This window comes from Setaria italica, chromosome IX, assembly GCF_000263155.2.
Source record: "Setaria italica strain Yugu1 chromosome IX, Setaria_italica_v2.0, whole genome shotgun sequence".
Taxonomy (NCBI): domain Eukaryota; kingdom Viridiplantae; phylum Streptophyta; class Magnoliopsida; order Poales; family Poaceae; genus Setaria; species Setaria italica.
This window is the reverse complement of record NC_028458.1, coordinates 12,307,179-12,322,245: the sequence shown is the minus strand read 5'-3', so window position 1 is coordinate 12,322,245 and position 15,067 is coordinate 12,307,179. Positions and strand designations below refer to the sequence as shown.

The 15,067-nt window shown below is 47.9% G+C and overlaps 3 protein-coding genes across 3 annotated transcripts; 1 reads left to right on the top strand and 2 right to left on the bottom strand.

Annotated features, from left to right (window-relative positions):
* The first annotated feature begins 1,338 nt into the window (after positions 1-1,338).
* On the top strand, positions 1,339-5,098 carry LOC101754576 (alpha-soluble NSF attachment protein). Its single transcript, XM_004982451.2, has 9 exons — positions 1,339-1,689; positions 2,336-2,385; positions 2,477-2,549; positions 3,037-3,116; positions 3,314-3,465; positions 3,989-4,148; positions 4,220-4,267; positions 4,504-4,584; positions 4,744-5,098. Exons 1-9 carry the CDS (start codon positions 1,545-1,547, stop codon positions 4,822-4,824), a joined length of 870 nt encoding a protein of 289 aa, XP_004982508.1. The 5' UTR covers positions 1,339-1,544; the 3' UTR covers positions 4,825-5,098.
* A 1,439-nt stretch (positions 5,099-6,537) lies between these two features.
* Positions 6,538-8,205, bottom strand: LOC101754183 (dof zinc finger protein DOF5.7). The gene has a single exon (XM_004982450.3). It carries the CDS (start codon positions 7,968-7,970, stop codon positions 6,882-6,884), a length of 1,089 nt encoding a protein of 362 aa, XP_004982507.1. The 5' UTR covers positions 7,971-8,205; the 3' UTR covers positions 6,538-6,881.
* Positions 8,206-9,702: 1,497 nt separating this feature from the next.
* On the bottom strand, positions 9,703-15,067 carry LOC101753789 (arabinosyltransferase XEG113). The gene is made up of 10 exons (XM_004982449.4): positions 14,258-15,067; positions 12,898-13,154; positions 12,540-12,675; positions 12,289-12,383; positions 12,138-12,191; positions 11,532-11,645; positions 11,106-11,204; positions 10,879-10,998; positions 10,449-10,535; positions 9,703-10,368 (listed from the first exon to the last, which is right to left on the bottom strand). Exons 1-10 carry the CDS (start codon positions 14,982-14,984, stop codon positions 10,198-10,200), a joined length of 1,860 nt encoding a protein of 619 aa, XP_004982506.1. The 5' UTR covers positions 14,985-15,067; the 3' UTR covers positions 9,703-10,197.

The window sequence follows — 15,067 nt, the reverse complement described above, 5'->3', positions numbered from 1 at the left end:
ACACCTTGTCACCGATATATGGGCCCGCGGTGCCGGGCCTACATGTCGCATGCGTCAACTCTTTTTCTGATCCAACTGCAGAAATCACGCCCAACCCACCAATCGCTTGCTTCTCTCTTCCACGTATGACTGCTACTGACGTGTACAAGCTCGGACTCTGAGCTATCTGAGATGGCACTGTTGGGAGACACCCTAACATCCACTTTCACGTCGGTCATCAGTAGAACCAACTTTGGGGTTATTCGCTTCAGCTTTTTCAACGGTTTGGACTGCAGCGTCGCCAACTGCTTATCCTGTAGTGCGGTTAATTTTAAGAATGAAGATGGAGTAGAAATATGCAGCTTACGAATTGAAGTGATTAGTATAAGATTATTCGGTACTTGTGCTCGTGCTCTTGATAGGGACAGCTAAATTGATCTGGTGGGCACCTCACTCACATGAGTGACATGAGAAGCAAATAGTAATTCAATTTTTGAGTTGGTGCTAGTAAATTGCAGCTGCAAACAACGGTGTAGCAGGGCTGATCGTATGAACGTGTAAGGTTTGCACATTAGTGAGGAAATTGATACGGGTCAAATTCTATTTTTTAATTAAAGTTGAATCTTTTCATTAATTCACAGTGAATTTTAGATGCAACCAGGGATTTCAATTATGTATAGGAAGAACCGGTTGAAAGTCTAGGTCTCCGCCACGGTGACACGCTCTCGCGATCGTCGTACGGGCGTATGGCTCACCGCGGTTGGCCGCAAACAGACACCCCACAACATCCCCTAACAAGGCGGATCTAGCGGTGGGGTGGGTGGTGCTCAAACCTCCTACTTCCACTCGGATAATGAAGTTCCCTTAAACCCCTCCATGATTTTTTAAGGAAGAAGGACAATAGGCCGACTGTCCCTGATCTACCTCGTGGTAAATTGGACTGAGATGGAAAAGGATGGGCTGGCTCGACCGTATCACATAATAAAATCAAGTGATGATTCGATAATGTTGCTTTGGGATTTGTGCTAACAGGGCCGTTTCTCAAACGAAAAACATATACTAAATCGTAGATAAGTTCCTTAGTTTGAAAATTCAAGCAAGCTTTCTCCCTCAAAAGTAGCTTGGAAGGGTGGGCTTATAAACGTCAGGTCAGGTGATATCTATTTTTGTTTAAACACGGGGGGAATTGTAATGGGAGCCAAACGATCGAACGAGATAATATTTTTGTTAACCCATCTCATCTCGGTCCGTCTCCCAGGCCCACCACCAAGAAAGCGCCAGATTTCTTACGACCTCGGTCCTATTTATATACGCTTTTCTTAGTCATGCTTGGATTTATAATCTAAGCGAAGATTTTCTCGCTTCTTTCTTGTCGCTTCTCGTAGTTCAAATCGTTGAAGCGGCTTACCACGTAAGTGAGAATCGGTGGAAATAAGCAAAACTTTCTCGGCCAATACCTTCCCTCGCCGCAGTCCGGGCGGCAGCGAGCCAGCGTCGCGATCGGTGGCAGCACGCGCCACCGCTACGCCGCACCGGAGCAGCGAGAGAGAGAGAGAGCGAGAGGGATGGGGGACCATGAGTTGCGCGGGGACGATTTCGTGAAGAAGGCCGATCAGAAGCTCTCCGGCTGGGGCTTCTTCCGCAACAAGTACGAGGACGCCGCCGACCTCCTCGACAAGGCCGGCAACTTCTTCAAGCTCGCCAAGAACTGTGAGGCCCCGGACCCGCCCCCCTGTCTCATGCCTTTTGCAATCACGCCTCCGTGCGCTAGTTTGCAGACATCAATGCGCGATCGGTCGTAGATATGGAGGTGTCTGATCATGTCGTTTCTTTGGGTTCGCCGGTACGGAAACGCAGTTTATGGGATCTAGGTTTATGGTTCCATACGCGTAACTTTTCGGTGGGGAGGGGTTACGCGGCATTCATGATTTCCAGGAAATTCTCGATGCTGTTGCCAATTAGGCCGATCTGAATTTTGAGCTCCCTGATTTTAACATCCATCTGCATTTTTATATGTCCCATGATCTGAAATGCAAAGCTATGACTCTCAACATCGTCCATTTTCCTCCCATTTGTATTGGCCACATAATTGGCTCGTCCAGTGTCTCCATTCTAATGTTATAAATTGTGTCCCATATCCCATTGTATTAGTTTGACACCTGGATTATCCGTTAGGGGTCCTGAAGTCCAGATATTCATGTTCAATAGCTATTGTGCCTTGCCATCGATGTCGAATCCATTTACAGTCCATGCTGCAGATTTGTTTAGTCGTACTGTATTTTTTAGCTACTCCTTTGCATGTAAGGAAAAATAGAATTTTCTTATCCTTGTTAATCACGGTAACTATTTGGTATAGGGAGCAGAGCAGCTGCAGTATACAAAAAGATTGCAGATTGTCATTTGCAGGTTTGTTGGCTAGTTCCTTTTTTTCTGCTTACTGTTTCTTGGGATAATGGGAACTAAATTATTAGACATGCTACCAATGTTTGTTCTATAGGGAGATGGCAAGCATGAGGCTGCCTCTGCTTATGTTGAGGCTGCAAATTGCTACAAAAAGTTCTCACCACAAGGTAATTCTATTTACTGTTATTTGAGTGTGATAAATATCCTCCTTTGTTACTTCTTTATCTCACATTCTTTCTGTATTACATTTTCTAGCTAGAATACAATTCGATAGGTCCTGCATATTTTTTGGGATATCAGTTATAGTGGCTAGAGAAACCCATCCAGTTGACCGAGTTATGCTGTTTGATTTGTTCCTTCGTGCTAAATATGCCTGCCTCTTTCCATAGTTGGCTTTGGAACATCTAGCAGCTACCATGCAAAAGGTTTATGTCCTTTTAACAACAGTAATTTTTTAAATGTGATAATGAAGCATTAAGACTATGTTGTGAGTACTTTCTGCAACTAAACAAATCATTAATTGAATATCCTTTGAGCGAATTGAAGTTGGTCCAGGACTGGCGTCCAACTCAGCCAAATGAAGTTCTATTCGATTGTTATGACTGTTCATGCTTCACATGCTTTACTAATTATTACATATAATGTTTGATGCAGATGCTGCACAAGCACTTGACAGTGCCGTTAATCTATTCTTGGAAATTGGCAGATTGAACATGGCTGCAAGATACAGCAAGGTTGTACACTATTAATGATCATTTAGTGTTATATGAGCACATGGATGTCTATATTTTATCCCCTCCTTTTACTGTTCTTGTACTATAATGGATTAACCTGCATATCTGTAGAACAATGCACTTTTCCATAAGAACAGAAGAACTCTCGTTATTATCTGGAAACACAAACATGATGGCCTTGAGTTTGAATATTTCAGGATATTGGTGAAATCTATCAGCAAGAACAAGATTTAGAGAATGCTGCAGTCTACCTGAATCGGGCTGCTGATCTTTTTGACAGTGAGGGACAATCATCTCAGGCAAACAGCATGACACAGAAAATTGCAGAAATATATGCTCAGCTGGAAAAGTAAGCTTTAACTGTAGCTTCATATAACAATGGTTTTTTATGCGACTAAGGATTCCAAATGACTACCCAATGGCATTAACTGAAGCATTTTTGGCTATTGAGAAAGAGTTGGCATCTTAGTTGTTATTTTCTGTTTTTAATGTTTCGTTTGCTTATCTCTGCTCGATACAAATCAAAGCCTGAGACTGATCCTCATGTATATGGTGGTTACAGTTGGAATTGGTTTTGTACTTATGAAGTTGTCACCCCATTTCTAATTCCGTTTTTGGAATGATTTTTATTCTGTAAATTGGCTTATTTTAATTTGAGGATATGTATTTGATTTGGAACGGGTTGGTTAGTGTACCAGCTTGAACTGACCACTTTTTTGGTCTAGGTGTTAGGTGATTACTTCTCTGTCTCGTAAACTATTTGCCTATTTATTGACTCTTCTGATGATTTTATCTTGCTTTCTTAGCTTGTTAGATAATTTGCATGACCAACCTCTAGTATAATTTAGCGCACATACTTCCACTATTTTCAGGTACCAGAAGGCAACCGAGCTCTTTGAAGAAATTGCTCGTAAATTAATAAGCAATAACCTTCTGAAGTACAGTGTCCGAGGAATTCTACTTAATGCAGGCATTTGCCAACTATGTCGAGGTGATCCTGTTGCTATAAATAATTCATTGGAGCGCTATCAGGTGTGAAATGTTTGATTGAACTGTCAGTTGGTTGCCATTGTCAACTTTCTAAGTGTTACTCCTTGTGGCAGGATATTGACCCAACCTTCTCAGGGACACGCGAATACAAGCTTTTGGCTGTACAATACTATACTCGCATGCCTTTTCTTCACTGTGTTCCCCTTGATGACTATTCTTTGAGTCATACAATGTTAGCTTGAATTACACAATTTTATGACAGTATGTCACGGTTCGATTTTTGGATATCAACCATCTTAAATGAAGCCCGGAAAAGGCTGTCAATCCAAGCTGTTTACTCATGGAAACGTAGACATTTTTTTCCCTGACTTGCACTGAACTGAAATTTGCATGGCAGGATCTTGCAGCCTCCATGGATGAAGGAGACGTTGCCAAGTTTACTGATGCCGTAAAGGAGTTTGACAGCTTCACACGCCTGGTACTGTCAATTGGAAACTTCTCTGCATTTTCTTTAATTGTTCTTGGCAGGTGCCTCTTCTAGCTAGGCTAGTGTATTATCCAAGGCTAAGGCAGACTATTGCATCTTTAGAAACTTAAATAGTAGTTCTGTTCCCTTTACACGAGGTTTCTATTTCAGGATCCTTGGAAAACAACTCTCCTTCTCAAGGCAAAGAACGAGCTGAAGAAAAAGGAAGATGATGATGAGGATCTAACATAGGCTTTGCTAGCTCTACAAAAGGTGGCTGATCCCTTTGAGGACGGATGCTGCTAAGTCCTTGCACGAGATTACTTGACATTTGTATAGAATATAGATATACTAAACCTCCTGGATGCCTCTGCTGTGGACTCCTGTTTGGATTTTGGAGCACTCCGGTTACCACCCGATTCGCTGTCGGATTGGAGATTTAGAACGCAGTAGCTATTAGCATACTCTTGCTGGTATCTTGCTACATATGGTAGCTCGATCGTTTCTTCCACTACTGTTGGTGGTTATCTATTCTGTGCATATTACTCCAGACTTTGTGTTATAGATGGACTAGGATAATAGGAAAGAGTGTGAAATTTGTTTTTAAATGTTGGGTATCGATCTGGAACTGTTGGGGACTGAAGACTGGAGAGGGGAAATTCCATCTATACGATGAGGACTGATGAACGGCATTTGCTTGCTGGGTTGAAGTCCCAGCAGCAGCAAGTTTGCTTCCTTGGCACAGCGACAAACATGCAGCGGCATCAAGGCTCTGTCGATCCACCAGCCCGGGAAGCAGCAGCAGCTAGGTGGTCAAAGGTTCGCTGCCGCGCGCGCCCGTACGCCGGAGAGCTAGCAGAGATGATGATGTCGTCATCACCGGCCATCTCAGACGGCGGCAGTCCTCCCTCTGCACGCATGCTGCTGGGCTCTGGATGCGTGGGGCCATGGAGAGAGCCCATCGGCGGAGAAGTTAATGGCGGCGCTGGATGATCCCAGGAATGGAAGAATCCAGCTGCGGAGGCGGGAAAGGAGGCTTCATTTAGATTCCCGGATGCTCTGGATGGATGGAAGGAAGCTGGCGAAATATATGCGGTGGGCCTCGGACAGGGCTGTCAGGCCATTACTGTTACCGGGCCACTTTGGCAGGCCCGCCCGAATGTGCTGCTCTTCCTGCACCATTGGATTTGGATATAGTAGCACTAATTTATTAAGCCCCCCAGGCCCACAATGCCTACTGCCAATATATAGCTAGAGAGAGATGAACTGACTGTGCAGCCTCTGGGATTACTGAGATCGAGGCTGATGGGTGAGCTGCACGTTGCCACGCGTACGAGATGAGAGGGCTGTTCGCTTCAGCTTATTCAACTGGCTTATCAGCTATCAAATAGTATTTTCCTCTCACAACAAATCAGCCGTTTCAGCTTTTCAGTCATCTTATAAGCTGAAGTGAACAGGTCCGAGATTTCGACCGCAACCTATCATAGCACGGGGAGATACGGTAAGCTAGCCGCACTCGTGCTGCCGGTACGTGGCTGGCTTGGTAGCTCTTCGTGGGAACGGGGATGGGATTCCCGTGACCCGAGACCCCGCCCGCCCTCCTAACGCACATCATCACCCGTCACAGCCCCGCCTGCCAGCCATTGGAGGCCGGCCTCGAGCTGGACGCGTCTACAGCTCACACCCACAGGAAACAGTGCGCGCTACAGCTGCGCGTGCCATTGCCGTTGCACCCATGCATCTTATTTCCATCGATGTAGATCTCGGATCACTGAACGACCAGCGACTTCATGCTGCAGTGCAGTGTGCAAGCAACTGAATTGATTCATGAAGCACCACTGCAGTTCAAATCAAACACGGAAAGGTTTGGAACTTGCTCGTTCAATTAAACTAAAACCTCTCGAGATTTGAATTCATAGGCTAGGATGAGGAGTAGTGGAGCACAAAAGTAATCAACATGAGGTATGAGTATGACAGACAGATTAATACGCTCTGCATGGATGGACAAAGTGAAAAAGAGCAAGAATGAAATAAAGAGAAAAGAAAAGAAAAAGACTACCATGGCAGCATGGGTTGCCGATCGATCAGAATGTTTTTTTGACAAATATAATATACCACACAATGATTGACCAATATATGAAGTTAGAGATGGACAGAGGTAGTTATAATTAACACACAACAAATTAGCGCTTCATGCATGCACCGATCCTGCTTTGCTAGCTCAATTCCTTCGGAATCAGCCCTCCCAAACTGGAGCTCTTCCATGTTGCCGCGCCGTCATCGGGCGGTAGCTATGGCTAGCTAGCTGATCACGGCAGCATCGCGAACGTCGACATGTCGCCCCACGACGGGATCGCGCTCCCGCAGTTGGCGGCATCGTCGTCGTCGCCGCCGCTACTCCGGCCGACGTTGCAGTTGGTGGTGGTGGCGGCGGCGGTTATGGCCGCGGCGGCTGTGTTGTTAGCATGCGCGTGCGGGGAAGGGAGCACAGCGTAGGAGCTGTCCATGAACCACGACGTCGCCGCCGGCATGGTAGACTCCATGCCGGGCGGCCCCGCCATCTGCAAGAAGGCGCCGCCGATGTGCGCCGGCGCCGCTGCCGGTGCGCCGTCGATGTGCGACGCTGAGGAGGTAGGCGGCGGCGGCGGCGGCGGGCCCAGGAACATGGTGGCCAGCCGCTGCTGCTGCAGCTTCCAGTGCAGGTCCTGGTTGATGAAGCTCAGCGACTCGATGGACGACGCGATGTTGCTGCTCACCGCGCCACCGTGTGCGCCCCCACCGCTCATCGCGTGGCCGCCTCCGCCGCCGCCGGAGATGTCCCCGCCGGCCCCCGACGGCCACTCCCCGAACGGCACGTACTGGCCAACGCCGAGGGCGTGGAGCCGCGGCAGCGCCATCATCCCGACGGCGCCGCCTGCCGCCTGCTGGTAGTCAGCCGCGGGGCCGCCGCCGCCGATCGGCGACGACGCCACCGGAGCGCCTCCGGTGGCGCCAAGGAACCCCAGCCTCGCCGCCTGCTGGTCGCCGCCGACGCCCTCGACCGGCAGGTTGAGCGAGAGGCGCGATGCCGCGGCTGCCGCCGCCGCGGAGCGCGATCGCTTGTTCTTGCGGCAGCCCCCGCCGACGGGCACGTTGCGGAGCGCGCCGCCCTTGGTCCAGTACCTGCGGCATGTCTTGCAGAAGTGGCGCGGCTGCGAGAGGCTGTAGTTGTTGTAGTAGCAGAACTTGGTGTTGGGCGAGTCGCAGCGCGGGCACCTGAGTCCCTGCTCCGGCGGCGGGGGCGGCTGCTGCTGCTGCGTAGCGGGAGGCGGCGGCGCCGCGCCCCCACTGCCGCCGGTACCGCCCTTCCGCGTCCCGACCGCGTCGTCCCCCGCCGCCACCGGCGTCGACGACGCCATACCAAGCAAAGGGTGGTCTCCTTGTCACCGCCGCGCCGCCTCCGCAGGTTGCCCGCCCGTCCTAGGGTCCTAGCTATAAGCTAGGCGATGGCGACGAGCAGGCAGCTAGGTATCAGGTGCTTCGGTGGGTACGTGAGCGTATATAAGGAGGTGAGCCAAGCTAAGGATGATGAGAGCTGCTGGACTGGCCTGGATGTATGGAACGGTGGAGGAGGGTTTCCTCGCGCGGAGGGAAGACGACGGGGTCCTATTGAATGGCGTCTCATGTGTGCGCTAGCTGCATGTATGCATGGGATTAATGAGAGCCTCAAAAGCGACGTCCGCGGATTGGCGCCTGTGATTGCCATCAACTCGCGCTGCCCTGCCCCGCCCCCACCCTGCTCACCTCCCCACCTCAGCAGCCGCAGCTGGCTCTCAGCCTCTGCCGCCGCTGCCTATGCCTGCAGGACGACGGGAACTTATTAGTTCCAGATCTCCATATTGGCCGGCCATGATCGGAATCACTGTTCCTGCGGCCGGGCCTGGGCCCCCGAGTAAATACGCGCTCCAGAGTGCAGGCGGACGCCAGGCCGCCGGCAGCCGGCAGGGTTACCTACCGGTCGTATTACCTAAGCCTTGCATGCGATGCCAGTGTCAGTGTCACAGTAGTGTCAGAGTGCGCGAGCTGCCTGATTCTCTTCTTGTTAAGGTAAAGATGACATCTAGCATAGCATGGCATAGGGAGTGGCAGTACGAGCTCGTAATGGCATGGCCTACCTCCTACAGCTAGCTGCCGTACCTAGGTTACTAGAGGGATCAATCAAGGTGCCATCAATGGATGGAGCAGATCAGCAGATGGCCCGGGGAACCCAGAGGAGGCAGGCCACGCCGGGCGGGGATGCAAATCGCTCGGAGACAGGCGCCGCAGAGCGGCGTCGGGGACACCTCTCTGACACCGCCTCTGACAGGCGGCAGATCAGAGGAGGAGAGTACGCGGTGCCGGTGTGATCTGCTTCTACAGACGCACGCCCTGTTCCTGGGTCCCGGCATGCCGGCCGGCCGGCCGCGGCCGGGGCGAGGGCAGTTACTGCCGCGCGCGGGTGCGGGTCGTAGGCAGACGAAGAAGATTCTTCCGCCGCGGCGGTTTTGACTCGCTGCGCCGGGGAGTCTGGCGCGCGCGCCACGGGGACGAAGGCACCGGGGCAGGGCGCGCCTGCCGGTTTTGCTGAGCTCCTTCCTGCTCGGGAGTAAGCGACCATCGGCGCGCGTGCGGAACGTGGCGAATCCCCCCATGGAACTGCGATGCTGCTGCCGCCCCAAGAAGCGGCGAGATACGACGGCGTCTCTGGCCGGGCTCGGTTCATCGCCGGAATATTCGCATCGTGGGCGCGTGTGGCGGAGCACACAGTTGTGGCCAACGTGGGCCGTGGTCCCTCCGGCCCATTAAAAATGCTCTAGTAATCAGTTGAATCCAGGCCATTCTGTCTCAGTTTTCTCAATCCGGCCTTGTCTGGTTTGTCGGCCCTTTCTGGGATTTGGCCCAAGCTCCGCAGAACGTTTGCAAAGTCGCCGGAACTTCCCTGCCCTGCCTTGGCCGGAAGCAGTTCCTCTGACCTTAACGTGATTGCACGTCATGACTTGTGCCACTGACACATAGGCCCCCCGCCTCCGTGGGCCTGCATGTCAGGGTTGAGTACTGGCCGGACTAGTCATGCTGCCTGGCAAATTACAGTTATGGGCAAATTCTTTTCAATTTTCATGAACAATGTGTGCATGTCAACTAGATAGCTGCTCGAAAAATTTCCCAACGGAGCAGCCACAGCCCACAGCAAATTTTTGCACAACAGTTACGAGCAGTGCTGTGTATCAGCCAGACAACCGGCTAAACAGTTTCCTATAGCATCAGCGACAGCCAAGTTTGCACAACAGTTAACAACAATGCCCTCTTCTCCTTTGGAGCTGGTGCCTGCATCAACTATACTTCTATGAACATGATACAAAAATAAAAGAAAAAATAAATAAGCCGCGATCCAAATGTTGCCTCGATCTAAATCAATAGGGCCCCATGCTTCTTCTTTGAATCACTCTAGGGAAGAACAAAACTACAAAGCCGGTCCATTTCTCTTCTTTGAAGCACGAAGTTGCTGCTCCGGTGACCCAAGTAAACATGTTTCATGTGGTAATCAATCTTGCTTTGCTTACAAGATCTCAGATCATCATTAGCATCTTTCTTTCACCTTGTTAGTTGTCATGACCAAGGTGGATGGTCCTGTTCCCTAGTCTCTGGAGGGTGTGGTTTCCACCCTGGTTTCTCGTCCCAGTACATGTCATAATATATGTGGCCAATTTCACGCAACTCTACACAGCACCACAGGCCCACATACCTCTTCACGCGATTCCGGAACTTCATCTCCACATCCTGGTTTCAATAATTTTAGTTCAGGTGGAAATTTTTATTCCAAACATTAGGCAAAATGTAAAACGTGTAGAGCAGCTTACTGCATCAGCAAAACCACCAAAGGCATCAACCATAGATGAGAATTGTATGACTTTGACACTCTTATATGATGAGAAGATATTCAACAGCTGCCAAAAGAAATGGAGGAAAGCCGCAAACTTCAGCATGTCATTCCAGAAGCTCTAAACAATATAGCAAAATTTCCTAGCTTCAAGATACTACTTTCTGCGTTTGCATAAAATGCTTTAAGCTTCAGCAGTTAAGCTTTATTTTTCTATTTACCTTTTTCTCTTTAGTTCTTGAAGTCTTTCCCTAGCTCTCTATAAAGTATATGTACAGGAATTCAATGAAACTAAGGAAATCGAAATAATACTATTACGATGTTAAGCTTAAGTCTGGTCATATGATAAAGATTGTTGTACTTCGTACCAAACTGAAACCACATACTACAGGAAAGAAATAACAATGTACCTTTTCTTCAGTGCTATTTCTAGATAAAAGAAGGGGTCTGTGCTTATCAGTTCCATTAACTGCAGAGCATCTGGAGCTATGATCATCACAGAGTTGAACCTCGAGTAATGATTCTTTCACCTATTTGAACACTCCAAATCGAAACAATCAGGACACTAAGTTCGCCTTTCTTGTTGCCAAGCATTCAAGGTGAAATGTAAAGAAGGCAGCAAATCACTTGATATTACCTCTTTAGGTAATGATGGATTCTCAAGAAAGGAGTACTCTCTGAAATCAATGTGCGGGCCAAACTCTTCCTTGGGCAAGTCCTTTAGCATAACATGCACCTGTGCCATGAAATTATTGATCAAGGAAATTTTGTTTCATAACTGATTTACAAATATCAGTTAACTATTCTGTTTGGACCTTCTACAAGGGTTGAGAGGGATGAAGGGAGGGGAGAGGAAAAACATGACATGCATGGCCATTTAAGCACAACCAGTGATGGATTGCCAACACCACAAACGAACTATAGAACCAACTTCACAGCATGAAGTAATCCATTGTTAGAAGCTGAGGTGGCAGTATGGGTCTCAGGTTTTAGAAAAAAAATACATGTTAGAAAATAAAAACTAAGCTCCACTACAAAAGGAGCGTTTTCCTAACAGAATTACCTCAAACACATGATCCATTGGGCAGAGAAAAGGTTGTCTGGTCATTGTTCCTTCCATAACTCCAGGATGTCCAAACCACATTCTATCAAGCCTGCACCATAATGGAGGCATTACCTAAAAGTACAAACTGAAGTCAGAAAAGGGACATCAACATGTATGAAAACTACCGAAAGGCAGATAATAATTTAAAAACCCTCTCTACTACCTTCAAAAGCAACAGAAGATAAAAATATGATGATTCTGTCTTAACTGTAAGCAAGCATCTAGTGTGCATAGATGTTCAATATCTAATTTGTCACCATAGTACCTCTACCGTGCTCATATGGAAATTTTACTGGTATACAAATATACAATGGAATAGTGAAATTTGTATTAAGGAATAAGGAGAGATGGAGCACAACATCTGAAATGGTAATAACGTAATAACAAATTAATGAAGTCAATGATGCGGGGGCAAATCAAGTTCAGTGAGATGCTTCTACCTGAAGGTATGTCCATTTACCCCCACAATCAAGCAAGTGAAGAATGAAACATTAAAAAGCAGCTGAACAGAAGACACTCGTGAAGCATGAAAGAAACTAGTATTGAAAGAGAAGTTTCACCTACCAGTGTCCGTTTTAACAAAGACGCAATTGCAAGTGCAGTTCTTATTTGTTTCAGCTGAAAATTTCAAGCAACTAATTAGATTTAAAAAAATAAATATTAACAATAGAAATACAGCTGTCAATTTATCAAATATATATATGGAAGAAGATACCTGATAATTAACCAATGCAAAATGAGATTCAACAGTATGAGCGCCATCTAATAGCAAACTTTTTGGAATGTTAGGTTTAAATGACAGGTAACCTCCTGCAACAGGACACCAGACTAAGCACCAGAATGATGAAATAGTAACAAATAGAAAGTATAAGAGTACTACTGCAGTCCATTTCAACACAGTTGAATAAACCATTCACAAAAAGTAGAATACAGTTTACTTATGACAGGTATGGACAGAGTACAGACCTGGAGAGTCATAATATGACGGTTGATCAAAGAAAAGCATTGCCTCTCGCAATCTATGGCGCTTTCCTTCAGTACCCGCATATTGGAAAGTGGTATGAACTGCGTACGGTTCCAAATGAAGTTGCTTATACATGCCCTGATAATCCAAGAAGATGAACACAAAGCAGGTTGATATCAGTAGCACACTACGAACACAACTGCAAGCAATGGGAAAACACTAGCAAAAGAATACAAACATATCCAAAGAAAGGAAAAAGGACAACTAAAAAATTAACAAGATACAACTATTATCTAACAAAAAAATGTTTCCACATGCAGAATTTCCAATTGGCAACTGCAAACAAAGAAATACACCTACCTGCACAAAGTATGTATGGCCGCTGCAAAATATACTTGCCGGTAGTACACCCAACTTCAGTTTTCCATCATAAGAATATACAAGATCACCTTGTCCTTCAACTGGCTGTCCAAAAACTTTGCGTACAAGATCATTAAAAGCATTCTGGTCCCACAACTTATCATCTGATAGGACTAAGTCTTTCCAATCCTTTGACAGTCTTTTAGCAGGTTCAGTTGGTCGCCAATGGAAAATACCAATATTGAATGCACCAGTAACTGTGGATAAGATAACATAAAATGACTTTCATAACTAATTACATAGCATTGGAATCTTCAGTTATCTAGTTTCCAAAAAGACAATAGAATAATTTGCCCAAAAGTTGGGAACCACCAAAGCATGCTTACGCCACTGCATTTTGGTAATTTAATAGAATCATCTGGACATGCCTGAGAGTTGAGGGTGAAGTTCAACATAAATAAACTCGAGAGTGAAATCATATTGTTGGGCCATGAAGAATGGAGGGTATATATGACAAGGTCCATAAGATCCTCCAATACCTTAAGTTTTAAACAATGCCTAGGGCAGAAAAGATTGTGAAGATAGTAATCAATTGTCTTAGTCTACACCAAAAAATTGGTGGATATAGTGCTTACAGGAATTTAGTCTAATCAATTACCTTAAATAATCAATTGCTTACCAGGAATTTAGTTGTTGAATTAACATTTGATAGTAAAACAGTGAGGAACAGAGGAACAAAAATAGAGCAATATTTGTAGTGATATCATGCTTGAAATGAGCATCCCACCACTCAATAATGCCAGTGAAACACTAGAGCATGCTGAGCTACTTAGTTGTCTTCATCTACACAGAAAGGACTGCCAAGCAAGGGCGTTTGTTCACTAAGTTCTACATTGCAGGTGTTTGCTTGATACTGATTCACATGTACTTCACAAAGTAGATGCATGAGTTGTGCCTTGCTTTCACTAGTGATAACCTTTCTTACTCGACTGTTCACCTTTGAAAATGCTCAAATTGCGTATTTGTACTTAAATGCAAGTTCATTTCAAACTTCTAAGAAAAGCAGTACAAGGGAAATGGCAAATGCTACAGCATCATTAGCATGTCATGCAGTTCTGTTCAGTTCAGATGGTAAACAGCAAATAAGATAAAACCTCTATGGGCATGATTATTAATTTATTATAGCCCGGTGCAGATCACACCATTTCTCCTGACAACGCTCGGAGTTGAACAGAATATAATGTGATCTGTGCGCTTGACTACGTCTGATCGCAACAGAGACAGGTAACAAACACAGTAGCAACTCAGCAACCAGCAAGATTCAGAACAACAGCACGCTATATCTGTGGTTAGTAACTACCTTCCCTCCAGTTCTCCAGGCTGTCGTCGGTGACGGTGGGTATGACCTGATCACTGGACGTGAGGAGATCCGCGTCGGGGTATCGGGCGAGGTAGGGTAATGGGTTCTTGAGCCACACCATGTCCGTGTCGCACATGAGCAGCTCGTACCCGAATGGCAGGAGCGCGTTGATGAGCAGCACCTTCTCCCTGCCCATCTTGTGGAAGGTGGGGGAGCCCCAGCCGGCGTCCTCGGTGGCCATCCTGCTGCCCATGTCGAAGACGGGCACGCCCCGGAGGTAGAGCTCCCGCAGCAGCTTGGTGTCCATGGCGCCGACGAGGAGGTTGTCGACGCCGAGGTCGGTGAGGTGGCGCACCCAGGTAAGGATGAAGTCGAGGAAGGCGTAGTTGCCGAAGGTGACGACGATGACGCCGTCGCGGGCGCGGGCGGCGACCATGTCGCGGGTGAGCCGGAACGCGCGCGGCGACGGCATCCGGGACCCCCGGGGCGGGGGCTTCCAGATGGGGCGGTTGTACATGGTCTCCGGCTGGGCTGGAGCGGACCGGGAGAGGTTGCCCGCGGCGGCGGGGGTGGTGGCGCCGGTGGGGAGGGGGAGCGGGGGCGCGGAGAGGGAGGAGAAGGAGGAGAGAAGGAAGAAGAGGGCGGAGACGGCGAATCCGCCGAGCACGGCGCCGTAGATCCCGACGAAGACCGGCTTGGTGGACTCGCCGGAGCACCACGCCGCCATTTCCCCGGCGGGGATCGGGGTCGCCGGAGGCGGAGGCGGGGTCAGCGGGCGGTGGGGGCGGTGGTGGGCATTCTCCGCGCAGT